The sequence below is a fragment of the Chelonoidis abingdonii genome, chromosome 3 (assembly GCF_003597395.2).
Source record: "Chelonoidis abingdonii isolate Lonesome George chromosome 3, CheloAbing_2.0, whole genome shotgun sequence".
Lineage (NCBI taxonomy): Eukaryota > Metazoa > Chordata > Testudines > Testudinidae > Chelonoidis > Chelonoidis abingdonii.
The window spans coordinates 215,658,805-215,678,972 of record NC_133771.1 but is presented as its reverse complement, the minus strand read 5'-3'; the positions used below and the strand labels follow the sequence as shown (position 1 = coordinate 215,678,972).

The 20,168-nt window shown below is 51.3% G+C and overlaps 1 protein-coding gene across 1 annotated transcript in view; it reads right to left on the bottom strand.

The window, feature by feature from the left end:
- The window catches only part of PEX6 (peroxisomal biogenesis factor 6), a gene marked incomplete at its 5' end in the record, with an annotated part of 29,962 nt that extends 9,798 nt beyond the window's left edge, over window positions 1–20,164 (bottom strand). Inside the window, 12 exons of the mRNA XM_032780470.2 lie at window positions 3,775–3,836; window positions 3,946–4,151; window positions 7,493–7,625; window positions 8,118–8,194; window positions 8,961–9,156; window positions 9,884–10,092; window positions 13,102–13,213; window positions 13,517–13,653; window positions 14,186–14,288; window positions 15,961–16,044; window positions 19,209–19,372; window positions 19,949–20,164. Of these exons, the coding sequence (XP_032636361.2) occupies window positions 3,775–3,836; window positions 3,946–4,151; window positions 7,493–7,625; window positions 8,118–8,194; window positions 8,961–9,156; window positions 9,884–10,092; window positions 13,102–13,213; window positions 13,517–13,653; window positions 14,186–14,288; window positions 15,961–16,044; window positions 19,209–19,372; window positions 19,949–20,164 (1,699 nt within the window). The remainder of the gene's footprint in view (window positions 1–3,774; window positions 3,837–3,945; window positions 4,152–7,492; window positions 7,626–8,117; window positions 8,195–8,960; window positions 9,157–9,883; window positions 10,093–13,101; window positions 13,214–13,516; window positions 13,654–14,185; window positions 14,289–15,960; window positions 16,045–19,208; window positions 19,373–19,948) is intronic.
- Between the last annotated feature and the right edge of the window lie 4 nt (window positions 20,165–20,168).

Genomic DNA, 20,168 nt, shown 5'->3' with positions numbered 1-20,168 from the left:
CCGGAGCCAGTCCCCTTCGGATACTGCTGAGGGAAAATCTTCCAGCACTGGTGCAATGTGGTGAGCACACACATGTAAACCGAATGGACATGAGCAATCACTCGAAGAACCATTACACCGGAAAATGGCTGGATCCTGCTTTGCAGATACACACTCCTCAGCCCAGAACTCTGCCAGCTCTCCTGGGACGTGACAGAACATGCCCACAGCTGTTTGGGGAGGAGGCTGCTTGGCAGACAGGAACAGGGCATCTACTCCAGGCACTGGACAAGCGCACGAGACAAGTCAGAAAGCACAAAGACGGCAGCTATGCAGGCGGCACCCTAGGACTGCTACCCACCATTACTGTTATTTATTAGGTGTATTATGGTAGCGTCTAGCAGCCCATCACGGACCAGGGCCACGCTGTGCTAGGTGCTGTATAAACACAGAACAAAGAGCCAGCCCCTGCCCCAAGGCGCTTACAGTCCAAGTATAAGACAGACAACAGATGGAGACAGACAAGGGTGTGCAAAGAAACAATGAGGTGAGGCACGACTGTGTAAATAGACCACACAGACACGGGGGATGAGGGGGGAGCGGTAGCACCCACAGGCAGCGAGACCAATGGGATGGCAGCAGATGGCACATTTGCGCCATGATTTTTTGTCTTTTCTCTTTTTTTGGTGGGTTTAGTTAGCAGGGGATCAGCTAAATGAAAAGAAATGGAAAGGAGCAAGTGTCGGGGAGGAGGAGCAGTGTGGTGTGAACCCGTGCCCCAGCCCTCCAGCACAGGGCGGAGTTGGAGAAATCTCAGCCCTTTTGCCTGGATTGTCCAGAGGCTCCTGCTTTGTCTGCTCCTGTCCCCACTGGCTGGAGTCACTAGCTGGCTCCTGGGGGGAAAAAGAGGCACCATCTGTCTACTAATGGCCCCACAGTGGGGGGTGTCTTTACAGCAAAAAGACTCCTTTCACCACTGCCTCAGCAACCCTCTTTGTCCGTTTCATCCACCTGTTGGGTCTTATCACAGAGCCAGTCTGCGAGCTCTGCAGCAGCAACTGGCTTCCTGTGACATGTCTGGACACACCCGGACACTGGGGCCCTGAGCCTATGGACTGCCGCAACACAAACAGCAGCAGTAACGGAGAGGGGCCTGGGACGAGCACGGAGCACAGCTGGGTGTGATTACAGAGGTGTGACAATCAGGGTCCAGACACCCCAAGGGGAGAACAGCAGGTCTGAACCCACAGAATGAGCAATTGAAGCAACTGGTCATATACAACGTGACTGTATATAAAATATGGCAAGTCGGGTCTTTTCTGAAACCTTGTAATGTTCATGACTTGCTGGTCATTATGAGGTACGTAGGCAGATAGTGGTTATGAATCTATGTCTTAAAGTATATAAAAACTGTGCTCATAACCTGTACTACAATTTCAAATACACCTCACAGCCGGGAGGGGTGCTGTCCAGGAAATGCTGGATCCCCTTTATGATGGGGGTACACATGGCAACTGTTCAGGAAATACCTTACCTTAGAAAAGGGAATTGAGCTAATATAGAAGCGTGAAACCTGCAGTGGCTTCATGTTTATTTTCTGTGGGTCATGTGTGTGTTTGCTTTCCCTATTTCATCTTCCAATCGGGGGCTTTCCCATTAAATCAGCCTTGTTTGTTTTTAGCCCATGCAGGTCTCTGGTGTGCAAACAGCATGGAGCGGGCATGCCAAAGTGAACTGATAGCTGGGGGCAGGTTTCACTCCTCCAGGGGTGACAAACCGGAGAGGGAAAGTCCAAGTGTCTGGTACTTAGGAACATGGGGGAGAGGGACTTCGGGAGACTGGGGACCAGAAGGGTACTTGGGGTCACCCTGCCAGGAGTAACGAGGCTGGTGGAAGCTCAGGTGAGACCTTTGTGTTTGTGGGCTGGCTCCTGGTGCCCACAGCAAAAGAGCATGAAGCCCCCAGCATCACAGGGCAGGCGACGAAAGAACCCCTCCTTGGTTGGGGTGAGCCCCAAACACGCAGGAGAGCTCTGCAAGGGATGTTGTGATAATTGGGCCTACAAATTTACCCTATTGTGAGCTCAACTTGAAGTGAGTGAAAATTCACAGAGCACGATGATAACCTAGAACAGTCAATGTTGATGGGAAAAGGTGTCAAAAGGAGACAGAAAGAACACAAAGTCCTACTAATATAATTCAAGGACTGTGTTCAGATCATGCCAGGTAAACAAGAGAAGTGTCAGATCAACAATCATTTGGTGTGTTGGAAGCGTTTGGACACAATCCAGAATTGGTGTGCTGGAAATGAGATCCAATAAGTGGACAAAATGGTGTGGGAGGGCTACTCTCTTTTGGGGGCCTTAAAAAGAGACTAGGGGGTGAAAATAAGCAGAGGCGAAGCAAATTCAACAAGTGCTAATGGAAAAAAAGCAGCACCTGTCTGCCAACAGTTGCTCCAGAAAGCTCCACCATCATGACTGCCATCCCAGAGTGTCTCTTGGGACTCCAGGATCCAGCAGGACACCACGGTGCCTCCTTCACCGTAATCCTGAGAGAGGTCTTGATCGGACCAGGCTAGAGAGGGAGCCAGATAACATCACCATCCCCACCAGCTCTGATCAGATCTCAAACACCACCTGGGATGTGAGACTGTCACCTCCCCTGCCTCCTGCCGTGTGTTCTTTTCCTTCCCTACCATATCCTTTCTCTCTCTCCTTTGCCTTCTGCCTAAGGAGCATCTGGGCTTAGTTGGCCAAGACTGCATATTTTGCAACACTTCAGCAAGCCCTTGACCAGAAAGAGGCAGCTAAAAGCAATGCCCTAAACAGCCCAATGCTGATCAGACCAGGTGCTGGGCCAGAGTTTTCCCAGCAGCGAGACTGCAAGTAAGAGTTAGCACCAGAGACAGAAGCTGCATTTTCTAAATTTGCTGCTGTCTTCCCTCCCCTCTTGGGCGTGTGTCTTGTTTTGCCTTTTAGGAAACGGGATCAGACTTTAACCATCACAGTGCCAATGCAGCTCAGCGAGCTGGTTCTGTTTTCCCCAAGGAGGGTAGCGAGATGGCCAAACAATGGAGACGGTCTCTCTCCAGCCAAAGGGAAAGGCAACAGGGGGCGTCGTTAAAACGAGAGCCTGACTAATACTTGACGTTTCAAATGCTTGACCGTTTTCCTGTCTCTTTAATAGATGGTCATAAGGCTGTTTGATGGCGTGTCTGCCACGGCTCTGGCCAGGCAAAGGTCTCTGTATGCCAAAGCCCTGACCCTGTTTAGTGCAGTTTAACGCTGGACAGTTTCAGGGTCACGTTAGCACCTTTGACTCTCTGGGTCCATTGAATTACTACAGCAGGGACATCAGGCAGCTGGAAGCAGGAGCAGGCACGGAGCCAATGGAGGCATTCCAGGAAGAGACGTGATGAGTGCGGTGGCAGATTAGAGGAGGCAGGGAGCAGGGAGGCCCAGTCAAGAGCCATCATGGACATCAGATCTAGAGATGGCCAAGGTCTGGAGAGCTGGGACAATGAAGAGAGCAGATGGGACGAGAGGGAGAAGCAAGGTGTCACACGGATGTGGGACGAGGGATGCTGAGCCAGTTGGCCCAGGACACAGGCCAGATTGGTCCGCTGTCCCCAGCAGCCTCACTGTGGGCAGAAGTTTGTTGGACAAGCAATAGGGCCAAATTCTATCCCCTTCCTCCTACACCGAAGAGGAGAAGCAGGATCCCGGAGCGCAGAGCCATCCTGCCAGCCACGAGCTGAGTGCCCAGAGCCCCAGGAGCCGAGGCTGCCACTCACCTTGGCGCACATTCCCTTCACTCTGCCCCACGTACATGTTAATGAGCTCTGGCCCTTTCACACTGCAAGGGAGAGAGCAGGGACCCAGTTATACCGGCCCTGGGCACAGGAGCCCCGGCCACACCACACAGGACCAGCACCCCAGCTCGGGAAAGGCCAAACCCTCCTCACCTGAGGAACGTCATGGTGCACTCCGTGGCCACAGCTTTGGCAAGCAAGGTCTTTCCTGTCCCAGGAGGCCCATAGAGCAGAAGGCCAGAGCGGCGCAGCCCCACAGACAGCAGCTCCGGGTGCTCCAAAGGCAGCTGGATGGTGTCCAGGATGTCCTTCTTCACCTCCTGGAGCCCGCCGATGTCCTGCCAGGTGACCACGGGGATCTGCAGCGAGACCGACAGCCCAGTCACCCACTTCGTCCCCAGCCCAGAGCCGGCTTGCTCCAAGACTCTGGCTGGCAGCTGTGCAAACAGGGCATGCTGACCCCCCCGCTCCACATGCTCCCTGCCTGGTGTACACCCCTGATCTGACTGCACCCCCTTCTCTCACTCCCTCACCGCCCCCAAACTCCAGCCCATCATCACGGATTCCTCCACAGCTCTCAGCCCCCTCCTGCACTGCTTCAAAGGTCACACCACCCTCCGTTTCACGCCCTCCTTCACAAAGAGCGCTCCTCCCTGCTGCGCTACCTCGTCCTCGAAAACCCAGCCTCCCCCACCAGCCCCATGGCCAAACCCTGGCCTGTGCTCACCCTGCTGCCTGGACCAGCTCACCCATTCTTCAGACCCTTTCACTGGCTTCTCTTGCCTTTCACATTGGATTCATGCCTCTGACCCTGCCTCGGCCCACAACTCCCTCTTTCATTCCACCAAGACTCCTCCTCCCAGAGCTGTGCCATGCCCCTGCTTCCCAGGTGGCCACTTCCACCTGGAACTCTCACCCTCTCCCTGCTCAAATCTCAGCTGAAAACTGACATCTCCTAAGGAGGAAATGATGGCTGTGTATGAGCTGCTCCTTGAGAAGCCCCCTCCCCGGGGCACTGGGTGTCTGAATGGCAAGCTCCCAGAGACAAGGGCTGTTCTGCTCAGTGCCAAGCATACTGCCTGCTTTCCAGACACACAGCTGGAACAGTAACTGGAGGGAGACACCTTTGCTGATGAGAACAAATTGTTGCAGGTGCTCAGCGAGCCATCTGCATGACAAACACATCAAGAGTGGGCGTGGCTGCAGGGTCACTGACTAGTCCCATCACTGGCTGCAGTGTCCTTATAGCTGTCTCGTCCCAGGACATTAGAGAGACAAGGTGGGGGAAGGAATCTCTTCTACTGGACCAATTTCTGTCAGTGGGAGAGACAAGCTGCACTGGCCTGCTAAACCCAGGGTTGTGAGTTCAGTCCTTTCATAGGAGTGGGGCTCGTGGGCTGTAGTGGTCACTGGTCTCGCTAGTCCGCATCTAGGGGCTGTGCAGTGTCTTATAGCTGTCGGTCGGCTCCTAGGCAGAGAGTGAGCCCAAGGATGGGAAGGACGGATGTCTCGACTGCACCAATGTGGTTCCCGTGCAGTGGGAGAGCACAACCCCTGCACTGCCAGGTCGAGGAGCAGGAGTTGGTGAGTGCAGCTCACGATCAGGTGACCTATATAAGCGTACGTGGAGCTAGAATAAGGCTGGCGAGGAGTGAAAGGAATGTGCCTGCGCTTGTCCAGGATGGCATGGAGGCTCTGCATCTAGATAGCCTTCTTGGGACGGTACCTCTCAGCTACGCTGATCACGTCTCTGTGAATAGTAATAGAGCGCTGCCTCTGTGTTCGCTGCGGCATGCCGCGTGAATCTCATACTTCATAGGTGTCAGCTGTGAGCGAATATCAGGAGGATGTGGAAATTTTGGCCAATTGGTGTAGCATTAGTACGCAGATCAACAACCACTCTCAAGCACGCACACAGGTGAGCGAACCGGTGAAGCTGGCCGGAGTGCAGACACGAGACCTACACAGTCTTCACTGTGCAAGATGTAGTGACGCTTGGTAGCAGATTTCTGGTCAGAAAGGGCACGTAAGCTCGAGGTCGGGCCATTAACCTTCACATGTGCCGTGAGGTGGACACCACATCGGTTTCTGAAATTTGTATGGCAGTGTAACCGCTGCTTCGGGAGGCTGTCTGTCAGGCTCCCCATCTATCCGTCCACAGCGTCGGTCCTCACCTTGCCCTCGGGGCTGCACAGAAGGAGGCTTAGGAAGCAGCTAGGCTGGAGGTGTGCCATCTGAGGATATGGTATCCCCACTAAAGGATTTACATGCAGTCTTTGCTCCCTCAACACTACTCAATCCACTGAAAGAGGGCAAAGCGTCCCGAAGAATAAAGCCAAAGGAATCTAAAGAACCTGTCTGTGGAAACTGATTGGTGCATATGGTCATTAGATGATCTGAGTCATGCACTGATTTGCAGACGTGCAAAACTGGGACCTCATTACCAAAAAGAGGAGATTTCTTCTTCCCTAGACATAGCCAAAAAGTTCTATTTTTTTCCCTCCAAAAATATGAGGGTTTGATTAAAATGAGGCTTTTTAGGGAAAAAATATCACTTATTACATTTTTCAGTGGAAAATTTCAAAAATGGTTTAGTTTTACGTCAGTATTTCCCACAATATCTAAAAAAAAATTAAACAAAAACAAAAATGTTTTTAAACAAGCTCTACTATTCCCATTTTGTTACCAAAAAAAAGGAAATAGAAGAAGATATGTATTTTGCCACCTTTCCATTTTACCCAGGATTCACAGACTTCAACTACAATGGCAGCCAGAACCTACTGTATAGACTTTCCAACCCCCCCTCCTTCCTCACTGCCCCTCTGGGACCCTCTGCCCCCATTCAACCCCTCTGTTCCCCACCCTCCGACTGCCCCGACCCCTATCCACACCCCCACCCTCTGACCACCATCCCAAACTCCCCTGCCCTCTATCCAACCCTCCCTTCCCCCTTACCGCACTGCCTGGAGCACCGGTGGCTGGCGGCACAACAGCCATGCTGCCCAGCTGGAGCCAGCCATGCACCGCGCTGCACAGAGATCAGGTCAGGCCCCAGCTCTGCAGTTGCACTGCCCCAGGATCTCGCTGCCCGGTTGCCCAAAGCACTGTGCGGGCGGCGGAGCGACCTGAGGTTGGCTGCCAGGGAGGAGGAACAGCAGGAGAGGGCCCAGGGGCAGCCTCCCAGGCCAGGAGCTCAGAGGCCGGGCAGGAGGGGGCCGTGGGTCGGATGTGGCCTGCGGGCCGTAGTTTGCCCACCTCTGCCATAAGTCCAGTGTCTCTGCTCAATCCATGGTTTTTAGAGTCTAGCTCCCAGGCCCCTCTTCGGAGGTGTTGTGCAGGTTTCTTTTGAGGATGAGGACTGAGGGGTCAGGTATAGAGGGATCCCTCTGTGAAAAGTGTTCACCCACAGGGGACAGGGTGTTTTTGTCATTTTTTTGCATGAGTTCATTCAAGAGCAGACACTCCGGGCAGTCATGGAGTGGAAATCCCAGCCTGGCACCCAGCCTGCTGGTCTCTGAGTGGGGAGTGCAGTGCGGGAGAGACCCCCGAGTGGCTGTTGCTAATCAGGGCTCCGCGAGTGACCATCAGGTGCCTATCTACTGAAGCGTGGCTTTATGTCCTGAGGGCCATTCAAGCTGACCTGGCAAGCTGCACAGATACCAGAGCCTTGCATCTTTCTCCCCTGCTCAGTGGGTCATACCTTTGGGGCTCCAACTGCCTGCGAATGAGTCTCATGCAGCTGATCCAATGCAATGTTAAAATCTTCTGCGAGAACAGGGAACCCAGCAGCACAAAAATCTCTCTCCTCGTCCTCACTCAGCCCCCCTGGGAAACTGGCCACAGAGAAGGGGAAAAGTCTACGTCTGTTCTCTTCACACGCTCAATTCACCACAAATAGCACCTCTCTCCCTGTGCTGTCCCCACCACCCCTGCCCCTTCCTGCTAGTCCCTGCACAGTCCCCTCTGCCCCAGAGTTGGCACTGTCTCAGCCTCGCTCCTGCTAGTCACTGCATCTCCCTCACTGCGCTGTCTCAACCATGGCCACAATCACTGCCCCAGCACTGTCACTGCACATAGTCACTGCACCTACATCGATGCACTTTGTCCCCACTGCCAAGTAGTCTTTGCCATGTCTCCACCACGGGTCTGTCTTGATCACAGACACATTCACTGCATGTGCTCCCACCTCCCATAGGAAAGAGGATGAAATACGGCATCTTTCCACCAGCGGAAATGGAGCTTTTCGTTCCCAATAATTAACGTTCTGGATACAATCAGGCCCGCTGCAAGTTCACGGATTACTTCTCACAGGCCCATCTACTTACCTTGAGGTTAAGATCCTGGTGCAAGCTGCCCGGCCTCCTTGGGCCAGCAAAGCACAGAAATCTCCCAGCACAAACCCCTGTGAACACAGAAACAAAACCCGTGTCCAATGGTGAAGAGCATCCATGCCACTGTGCAGACTGGTACCAAGGTCAGCCTGCTTCTCTGACAGGGAGGGTGGAAGTACCTGCACAGATGGATGTGCGCACCTGGGTACTTAGTCAGGCATAGGTAATCACCCCTTTCCACACTTAACAAGCCAGGTGAGCGCACAGCAGTAACCACAAAGGCAAGTGTGGGTGCAGAAGTCTGCACACCGGGCTACAAACACCCCCTCTGAAAGTTCGCCCCAGAGAGATTTCATGCAAAAAATCTAAATGACTGCAACACTGAAGCTGCACAGTTAAAAGCCACCAACATTAATGACAGGCCAAGGACATTCAGGCTCCAGGAGCAACACAAACCCAGCCATGCTGCACAGGCTGCATGCTACACACACAGACTGCTCCCACGATGCAGCACCCCGACCCAAAAGCCAGTGCATGGTGTGGGGCCTGCCTCCTCCCCAACTGTCCTCACCCATGTGATCAATTTGCCTGCCTGCTCAGGGGAGAAGAGCACCTCCTGCCCAGGCCCCACGAGGTGTGCGGAGACTTCCTCCCCAGAGGCTACTCTATCGAGGCTCCCTGAGGACCATCATCTATGTCCATTTTCAAGGCTCAAGCTGCTGTCATTTCTGCAGCGTGGTGACTGATGGACTAGTCAGAGGAGCTCAGAACAGCCTTCTTTGCCTAGTCACGTGACAGGGCCGCCCTCCCCCCGTGCCACAGACAGCCTGCACTCACCGCACTTCTCCGCGCTAGTTTGGCCAGGCTCACTTCCTTGCCCAACAGAAGGCTGGCAGTGAGCGTGCTCAGCATGGCCTTCCGCTGCTCTTCCGACGGGGCGTGGACCGTCACCTCATGGAGGAAAGCTGTCTGCACGTCTGCCAGGACGTCCTGAGGCCGGCACGTGGTGGCAACCACCAGGACAGGGTAACCGCTGAGACACCAACGCACCGGAGAAACAAGAGCTGTCAGGCACACAGCAGAGAACCTGCAAACAACATCCACAGTGGCCATACAGCCACCAACCCCACACAAAGCTCCCCTGCCTCGCACGGGCAGGTTTGCACATCAGCACAATCTGCTACAAGACGTGGCTCATTGTGCCGGCCAGAGCTGCAGTTCTGAGTGCAGCCTGGAAGACTACTTCTACTCCACCTGTCCAGGTCAACCCCACATCACTCTGCCCCCAGGCGCCTGCAAGCTCGCCCCATAAGTCACAGAGACCCCCACCAGTGACATCACTTCCTCCCTCCCCATGTCTCCCAGCCCTCTGTTCTTGTGCCACGCCCCACAGCTCCTGTTACCTGCCGTCAGTCTCGCAAGCATCCCATTGCTCCATTTTCCATCATATCCTGCAGCTCTGGCTTTGCATCACCCCAGATATGTAATGTCTCATCAGAGCCAACCCAGGGAACTAAAACAAGATCCTCTCAGCCCCAGAGGCCAAATCTAATTCCCCACGTGCCAGGGCTGCTCTGCTGGCAAACCCTGGAGGCTTTTTGAAATAAACTGAGCAAGCCTGGGAAATTACTCCAAAGCCCAGTGGGATGTTCTGGAAGCGAGTGCCTAGACACTGCAGTGGTTGCTGCCCCAGGGATCACAGAGGCAGAGAGGGCAAGGGCCTCAGCTGCAAGCTGGCAGTGTCCAGGGAGGGTCCATACCTAGATCCCGCATCTCTTTCCAGGAGGAGGTGCCTTAGTGTAGCAGTGACTCTGGAGTCCTCTCCCAGCCCATCCCGGTCTCGTCCCAGTAGCTCGATGTCCTTCAGCAGGAGCACACATGGCCGGAAGAGCTCAGCCTGCGCAAAGGCAGATTGCAGCTTCATCTCTGTAGCTCCACTAGTGTCTCCACACAAACTAACACAGTCCACCTGCAGGAAACCAACCGAGAACACAGAGAGTGTAGGGGGCTGCAATGCTGAGGCGAGGGGGGCAGACCCTGCAGAGAGGAACAGAGGAGCAAACACGAGTTCTCCATAAGAAATTCACAGCAAGGAGCTGACAGGGTAAGCCCAGGGCCAGCACCAGAGAGAAGAGGGAGCAGCTGGGACACAGAACGGCCACTGAGGCCAAGGCAGAAGGTGTGCGAAGGGGGTGCAGTCAGGTCACGGATGGGAGAGCTGTGGGGGAGGCCCAGGAGGGGGAAGGAACATGGCAGCTGGGAGAGGCAGTAAGAAGAGCAGAGGGAAAGGTATCTGAGCCCTTTGGTCAACACACCCACAACAGGCGTAGGGAAAGGAGAAGAAGCAGGCAGAAAAGACGAGAGGTGGACAGAGGCCCAGCCGCTGACCAAACGGCAAACACTGAAAGGAGCCACCAGGGAGGGAGAGGAAACCAGTGACCTCGGTGGGTGACTCTGTAAGGTCTGAGACCTTTCTCTGCAGCAAGCAGCAGCAGCCAGATTAGGGCAGCAGCAGCCAGGAGCTAAGAAGCAGAGAGTCACATCCTCACTTTCCATCTAAATTGCATCAAAACAATGTAATATCAGGCTGTTACGAAGGCTCCTGTCCCAATAGCACCCACGACTACCAGATAAAGAAACAGGTGTTAAGATGGTTAAAGAAAACAATTGGACAGCATCTGTCTGACAAGGAATCATTTATTGATCAGCTGTAATTGTGAAATCTCTACTTCTATTGTTTGGCCTTTACGGTCCCCACTTCTCTATGGGTTATCTGTAGGGTCTGTCTCGTTCTTTCATTGGTTCTGTCTTTTGCGTAACTAATTTTTTACAATATTTAAATCAGCTAAGATGGTGGGATGTGATTGGTTAAAGAATTGTTTTGTAATGGGCTAGGATTGGGGGGAATACTGGTTTGAGGACTTCAGTTTACAGTGATTGGTTACAGGACAGCTAAGCAGGACCCAAATTTAACTATATAAATTGCAGTCCAAAAGGAACTCCAGGACTCAGCTCCAAGATCAGAGCTGCCAGACCTCAGCACCCTGCCAACCACACTGTGCAGAAGCTGGAGAAGCCCAGGACGATCTAATCCTGACTGGCCACCAGGAAAAGTTCAGCTGCCTTATTGGCAGTGGTGCGCATTGTACGCTAGCGTGTGGGTTCTGTCTGGTAACTGTTAATGAATAGAGGTTAAGGATGTTACTGGGCAAGGCTCGCTCACTGGTAAAAGGCCCTGCAAACCCGCAGAAGATTACGCCCTGAGCCCTATGAACCAGGTAAGAGTGACCCTGAGCCCTAAGAACTAGGAAAGGGTGGGGGTGCCTAAATTAACCAGGTTATGCGCTGAGCCCATGGAAGGGTAAAGGTGGGTGACCTAGACTGTGTGGGTAACAACTCCACAGTGGGAAATGCAGCTTGAAGATGCCAAGAGAAAGGGTCTGCAAGAAGGACCCAGCATGCCCTGAAGAATACTGGAAATTTCCACTAACTCTATTCACATAGGAACAAATGGTGTAAGTGAAGGATATTCAACAGATCTCCTGGGACCTGGGAAAAAGCTGAAGATGGAGGCTGATGCAGGCGATCCTCTCAGACGTCCTTCCCATGCCACATGTGAGCGGAGCCCAGCTGTTGGTGTTGGGAGCAGGGGGTCCAATTCATGGAACATCAGAAGGAACTCAACAGATCAGGCAGTCTCCACTTACAGAGATGGGGCTACACAAGTCTGGGGTCAGAGCTAACATGCTGCAGTTCTGAGTGCTGGGCAGGCTTCGGGTAGGGAGGGGGCAAGTTTCCATTTAACACAAGTAACCTGGGATGTATTTCCCATTTAAAGAGCAAACGGAGCTGTTCTGCAAGAGAAGAGGCAGACCAGGTTTAGGTGTGGCAGAGGACAGAAATGCACTACAGCCCATGGAGGAGAAGTTATTATCGCTACACTATGGTGATTCCGGCCAAGTGGGCGTAACTGAATCCCACGGGGACGACTCAGAACTGGAGTGTCAGTGTAAAGGGGTGCATATTCTCTCTCAGAGAGAGAAGGGAGGGTAACTAAGCCAGGTTTGTACAATGGGGCAGTGAAGGAGGTGCTGGTGAAAACCTGAGTGATGAGGAGAGAGATCAAACCTTCCCTGCACCAGCTGTCACTGAAGGGGGAGTACTCCCGCAGCCTGGGGTTATGAATGTATGTGTTTGTGTATACAGAAAACTGCACTCAAATAGCGGTACGACTTCAGCTCACCTCACAACAGGGCGGTGAAGCAGACAGCAGGACGGGCTACCATCCCAACCAGGGGAGACTGGCTTTGAGCAAGCAGCCATTGTCCACGCCAGGAAAAAACAACAAGGAACCATCAAAACGATGGGAACAGCTTGAAACTGAAAATAAAACCCCAGTCTTCGAAAACTAAGGCAGGAGGGAGTTTTCCCCATTTTGAGTGTCTATAGTGACTGAAGAAAAAAACTGTAACCCCATTTAAAATGGAAGGGATTTGAACTTAAATTTATCCAGAAGTAGTGGATGGTCTCCAGGTGGAGAGAGAGGAGAGAAAGAGAGATTAATAAAATGTTCAGGCACCTAGAGTTTGGAACAGGAGCTTTTATTAATATAAAATCAAACACACATTTTGGTGGCAGACCAAACTCAGCCAAATTATAATGGAAACTTTGTGGCAGTCTCAGTTCTGGAGATGAAGTGGGGCGAGGGTGATGTGCACACGTCCATGGAGCGCGGGGTAGGGCACCAAGGAAACCAGATGCACAGGAGATAGAGAGAAGGGAGAGAACACGGGGTGGAGTTGCTAGGACCAAGGGCAGAGGAGACAGGTCTAGGGGAGGGGAAGTGGCTCTTTGGTGTTATTTCACATGCTTATTGGTAGCTCAGCACCTGTGTTGGAAAAAACTCCTGGAATTCTCTACACGTGGCAAGTCTCCCAACCAATTGATCCCCAACATGCAATTCAACTAAAAGAATTACCTTGAACAAGTGGAGACTGAGGCAACTACATGCAGCTCTGACAGCCGTCAGTTTCCCGCCACCACTGGGTCCCGCCAGTAGAATGCTGCCTGTTCCACGTAGCGCAGTCCCCCTGGAACACAAAGGAAGCTATCCTCGTCACCACAGAGCGGTTGGCCCCCGCTCACTCACTGGCATGTTATTACCACTGCAGTGAGATTCCAGCACCAAACCCCAGCACCTCTGCAAGCAAAGACTGCTCAGAAACTATGGGATCCAAACACCTGCAACTCTTGCCAAAGACAACCAGTGTTCTGGGTAATGCCGCAGAGCAAAAACCAACCCGCAACACAAAACAGCCCCATGCTGAGGAGCCCTTCCTCAGAGCAGATGGAACGCCCCAGTACAAGGGAGCTGTGTAATAGTGTGACCTTACCTGCTGTTCAGATGAGGCCGGAGAGCATCACAGAGCTGCGTCACCACATCAGAGAGCCCGGCGGGAGACAGACTGCTCCAAAACCCATGGCCACCACGGCTTGGGGAAGATGGCACAGCACTGTTTGTTGAACCCACCTGCGAAGCAGGAAATAACTCTTTCCAACCACATCTCAGAAAGGATGTCTTCTCAAGTCACCCAGCATCCCCTAAAGCAGCGGTTCTCACACTTCATTGTACCGCGACCTCTTTCTGACAACAAAAATTACCCAACCCCAGGTCGGGGGACTGAAGACTGAGCCTGCTGAAGCCATGCCACCCTGGGTGGGGGGCCAAAACCGAAGTCCAAGGGCTTCAGTCCCAGCTAGGAGGCCTGTACCCTGAGCCCCAATGCCCTGGGCAGAGGAGCTCGGGCTTCGGCCCTGGGCAGAGGGGCTTGGGCTTCAGCTTCAGTCCTGGGCCCCAGCAAATCTAATACCAGCTCTGGCAACCCCATTAAAATAGGGTCCTGACCCATAGTTTGAGAACTGCTTCCCGAAAGCACCTATCCGTAGAGTAGAGCCATGAACCTCTTCCATGGCCATTCAGTGTTCCTACATCATCCTGGCAGTGCGATCTTAGCCTCACACATCTCCTGTACACCCTCCTCGGCCTCCTGCTGACAACTTACCAGGTAGAGCGATGTGTTCTTGATGTCAGCCAGGTACCCCACAGATTGCTCTCCTTCCGCCACCCCTACAATCTTCTTCACCATGAAGTACAGCTCCGGCCAGCTAGAGGAAGAGAAGCAGCCTGAATCCCAGCAGCCAAGGCCTCAGAAGCGGGATAAGCTTTCCCTCACCAGCAGGCAATTGGAGCCTCTAGACCCCCTGGTTACACACATCATAAACCAGAATGGAGGAGGGCACAACGAGATTGTGTCCAGAAGCGGCTTTACGCCCATTGCCCGGAATCAGACCCCACACCGAAGAGGGCCGCACCCAAGGGGGCCCTGCTCCGGGGGTCCTCAGAGGCATTTTCGGCATTTCAGCAGCAGGGGTTCCTTTGGTGCCGCAGAAGACCGGGAGTGGACCCCCCGCTGCCAAAGTGCTGCCGAAGCCCCGGATCGCCGCCAAGTATTCCGGTCGGGCTCACAGGTCATAAAGCCAGCCCTGACCGTGTCCCCTCCCTCCCAGCTGGCAGACAGTGGGAAAGTATCTGTCCATAAGCGTTCTGTACTATTTGAGCCTTTTGCACATTCTGTTGCTTAATAGTCCCGCTGTCGACATGGGACTTAGGTCAGTAAAACTACATTGCTCCGGGGTGCAGATATTTCACACCCTTGAGCAACACAGTTATACCGATATAGGTCTGCAGCATAAACCGGACTTGAGAAACAAGTCTGCTCCGAGAGTATGTATCCTTTGCATAAAAATACCACACCAAAGACTTGATTGTTTTGTCCACCTTTAAAAAAAAGTGTCTTGGCTGATCTGAAAAGCACTCCACCACACACACTCAAACAATCCGTTGTCTCTGTAGTCAGAACCACCACCTCTGCACAGAACTGCACACATGCTAAGGCAATGGAGACTGTGGTAACCCACACACTCTCAACAGAGAGCATGATGAACAAGATGATGATGATGTCGTCACCAACACTATTACATTTCAATGATATCTGTACACATTCATTACTAGAGTTTGTTTTACCTGTTAGAAAGTTGTTGTGATGCTTCGAGGTAAAGAAAAAAATCCATTTTTATGTCTTGAAATAATATACAGTCACTAAACTAACAGAAACTAACACAAATATTTCCAAGTGGCCATTTTAACGTTTTGATGATGGCACTGTTTATCCCTGTTTCTAGGGTAACAGAACCACTTGAGAGCTTCACATCGGACTTCACCTTAAAGTAGACACCATAAAGCTTTCAAATGAGGTATGATGTGCACATGTACAGAGAGAATACATTTAGTCACCCAAATTGGTGGTATCTGCCCCTCAACTATATAAAATAAACCTTAAAAAAGACCCTCTTGTAGCAGAATCAGACTATCCACATGGGGAAATATACCAGTGTAACTCCAGAGGTTTAAATTCACACCTTAGTTTATACCATTATCATATTCCCACTTAGACAAGCCCAAACATCTACTTCAATCTGCTTTTCTGTCACTGAACAGGTGCAGTGCACTCCTCCCTCTCCTTCGCTTCACTCCCTCTTGCATTCTCTTTTCCCCCACCAGTTTCTCTCAGAGGGCTGCTTTTCTGAATTGATGTGTAACTGCATACCCACCTAAAATTCCACACAAACTTTTAATCCAAAAATACCCCAACAACAGACCAACTCTGAGCTCCAGGGACAGATCAGAAAAGATTACCACCTGCCTTCAACTGAGCCAGAAGGGAAAAGCAGTTCCTTTCACAGCTGCCTGAAAAAGCACAGGGAGATCACTGCATACCTAAGAAATTTCTCTGAATTTCCTTCCAAGAACTCAGGATGTCCAGCTGTCGGAATACACAGGATATCATCCTCCTGGACCAACCTGCAACAAAGCAATAACCATGATGAATGATCAACTCTCTTAGGTTGTGCAGTCATCCACATCTGCAGAATATTAAACCAGTGAGAAACAGTAAATCAATCCATCAGCAGCGCTATCTTTATCTGAGCAAGAGGGGGAAAAGCCATTCAAAACCATCAAGTGCGTGTCTCTACTCTTAAAAACTCAGACAACTGGCTTAAAACACCAGATTTAGCACTCTCAGGTTCCTGAATGAACAGCAAGCAGGCAGACGCATCTGGACTCCTGTACGGGGAATGCAGCTTTACCATGTTTGAAGAATTCGGTGTGGAAATAGAGATATTGCTGGTATTTTAAGAACATGTTAGATAAATATACATCAGGGATGATCTAGGAAAACTTAATCCTGCCTCAGAGCAGGAACTGGATGAGATGACCTCCCGAGGTCCCTTCCAGCCTGACATTTCTATGATTCTATTTTTTTTCTATTCAGCATCATAGGGTTGCACAGTACCTTACAGACAAAGTGAGAGCTCCTCCTCTCCTGAACTTACAGTCTCACATAGACATCCTATAAGAGGGTATGATGACAAAGTAGGGCTCAGGGTGGGGGCCGGGAAGTGTTACATGAGAGAAAGAGCACGAGAGATCATGAAAGCCAGTAAACAGGAGCAGCAAACAGGGAAGTGTTGTAAGGGAATTCTCCAGACGCAGAGAGAGACTACCGGGACCTGTAATGGCCAACATATTCATAAATGATCTGGAAAAGGGAGTGAATAGTGAGGTGGCAAAATCTGCAGATGATACAAATTACTGAAGATAGTTAAGTCCAAAGCTGGTTGTGAAGAGTTACAAAGGGATCTCACTAAATTGGTGGCTGGGCAACAAAATAACAGATGAAATTCAATGCCGATAAATGCAAAGTGATGCACATTGGAAAACATAATCCCAACTACACATACAAAATGATGGGTCTAAATTAACTGTTACAACTCAAGAAAGAGATCTTGGAGTCACTATGGATAGTTCTCTGAAAACATCTGCTCAATGTGCAGCGGCTATCAAAAACACTAACAACGTTAGACACCAATAAGGGATAGATAATACGACAAAAAATATCATAATGGCACTATACAAATCCATGGTACGTCCATACCTTGAATACTGCCTGCAATGCTGGTCGCCCCATCTCATAAAAGATATATTAGAATTGGAAAAGATTCAGAGGAGGGCAACAAAACTGATCCAGGGTATAGAACAGGGTTCATATGAAGAGAGATTTACAGAGGCTAGGATTGTTCAGTCTTAGAAAAGAGACAACTAAGGGGGAATATGTTAGAGGTCTATAAAATCATGACCGGGGTGCAGAAAGTGAATAGAGAAGCATTATTTACCCTTTTATATAACACAAGAACCACTGGTCATGTGATGAAATTAACAGGCAGCACGTTTAAAATAAACATAAGGAAGTATTTTTTCATACAATGCACAGTCAACCTGTGGAACTTGTTGCCATAGGATGCTGAGAAGGCCAAAAGTATAACCAGGTTTAAAAAAGAATTCATGGAGAATAGGTCCATCAATGGCTATTAGTTAAAATGGTCATGGACATAACTCCATGGTCTGAAGACTTATCAGGTTCCCATTCAGTATTCTTTTCTCAAGACCAGACATAGATTCATAGACTCTAGGACTGGAAGGGACCTCGAGAGGTCATCGAGTCCAGTCCCCTGCCCTCATGGCACAACCAAATACTGTCTAGACCATCCCTGATAGACATTGCTCTAACCTACTCTTAAATATCTCCAGAGATGGAGATTCCACAACCTCTCTAGGCAATTTATTCCAGTGTTTAACCACCCTGACAGTTAGGAACTTTTTCCTAATGTCCAACCTAAATCTCCCTTGCTGCAGTTTAAGCCCATTGCTTCTTGTTCTATCATTAGAGGCTAAGGTGAACAAGTTTTCTCCCTCCTCCTGATGACACCCTTTTAGATACCTGAAAACTGCTATCATGTCCCCTCTCAGTCTTCTCTTTTCCAAACTAAATAAACCCAATTCTTTCAGCCTTCCTTCATAGGTCATGTTCTCAAGACCTTTAATCATTCTTGTTGCTCTTCTCTGGACCCTCTCCAATTTCTCCACATCTTTCTTGAAATGCGGTGCCCAGAACTGGACACAATACTCCAGTTGAGGCCTAACCAGCGCAGAGTAGAGCGGAAGAATGACTTCTCGTGTCTTGTTTACAACACACCTGTTAATGCATCCCAGAATCACGTTTGCTTTTTTTGCAACAGTATCACACTGTTGACTCATATTTAGCTTGTGGTCCACTATGACCCCTAGATCTCTTTCTGCCATACTCCTTCCTAGACAGTCTCTTCCCATTCTGTATGTGTGAAACTGATTGTTCCTTCCTAAGTGGAGCACTTTGCATTTGTCTTTATTGAACTTCATCCGGTTTACCTCAGACCATTTCTCCAATTTGTCCAGATCATTTTGAATTTTGACCCTGTCCTCCAAAGCAGTTGCAATCCCTCCCAGTTTGGTATCGTCTGCAAACTTAATAAGCGTACTTTCTATGACAACATCTAAGTCGTTGATGAAGATATTGAACAGAGCCAGACCCAAAACAGACTCCTGCGGAACCCCATACCCAGTTTTTTTAAAACCTTTCTTCATATCATTTTTGTTGCTCTCCTCTGGACTCTCTGCAGTACGACCACGTCTTTCCTAAAGCATGCCACCCAGAACTGGACACAGGCTTCACCAGTGCCGAGCAGAGCGGGACAATGACCTCACATGTGTTACAGACAACACTCCAGTGGAAGGGAATACCGAGGAATGATTTGAAGGTGGAGAATGAGGAAGCTTAGCACAAGGATATCCTAGAGGGAGGAAGTAGGGTGCATCAATAGTGGAAACAGTTCTCATTACAAGCCCTAGGCTATTTTGCTGAGTTAAGCAGACACCACTGTGAGATGTTCCAAATATTCCCAGGTTAGTCTGTGATCGTTCTCAGTGAGCATTAATGGGTTTAGTCAACTGTGCAATGGGTATGTTAGAGGTGCAATGCTCATTGTGTACTTAAGAAGCAGTGATGAAGCATGCCATTGAGATGCTCTCCTCTTCCTAGGGTGATTAAAGGGACAAAAATAAAATATCATCTTTACCAAAAGGCTAACCTTGGAGTTTGGAAGTGTTGGTGGAGAATACTGTCATAGACTCCTCTGGTGCTGTAGGCTGGTGAGGAGACAATCTCTATGTGCAGTTCCTTCGCAAAGGGCGGAATGGATAGCAAGGACCGACTTCCTTGTTTCTTTTCCATACCAGGAGCTTCCCCATACCTCTGCAAAGGAAATAATGGCCCAGTGGAGACTTAATGGAGTTGTATTGCCACTAGGAAGTCATGACCCACTTGCCCTCAACTTCTAGATGGCAACAACCCACAGAGCAAGCCCTCTTCCCCTCCAAACACTGCTGAAAACCTGCTCTACCTTCTTCACTGAGCAGCAGCTCCTCCCCAAGGCAACCAGGGTGGTGCCACTGCAGAACTCCAGCCAATTCTGGCTGAAGCATCAACTATAGCTGGGACTTTAGCCACTCTCCACTGTCACTCCCACACCTGCCTTGCCAAGGGCTTCCCCGGTGAGCCAGGCGCCAGCTCATTCCTTTCCCACAGAGGTACCTGACCTTCCTCCACCCACCCACCCAGCCTCCCAAACGCTTCTCCATCGACACCATCCCTGGGAGATCGCTGGCCACCCACTCCCCGCAGCCCCGCCTGCCACCTTGCCAACACCTCTCCCAGCTGCCGGCCTGGCCCCTGCACCCACCCCACACCCGGCCGGCCGCCTGGGGATCTCCCCGGCCCCCCATCTCCGCGCTCTGCCAAGCCCTGGCGGGCCGAGGCCCGGCGCGGTACCTCGATGAGCAGGTGGCTCCCGCCCAGCGGGTCGCAGGCCAGGTTGAAGGCCAGTGCGGCTGGGATGACGGCCGAGCCCTCCGGGGGGTCCCGGGGCTCCTGCGGGAAGTCCCAGCGGGGATGCAAGGCCAGCACGGCCGCCAGGTGCGCCTCGCCGGGCCCGGCCTCGCCCTCCCGCCGCAGCCGCACCCACTCGCCCTGGAAGAGCCCGAGGCCGCGC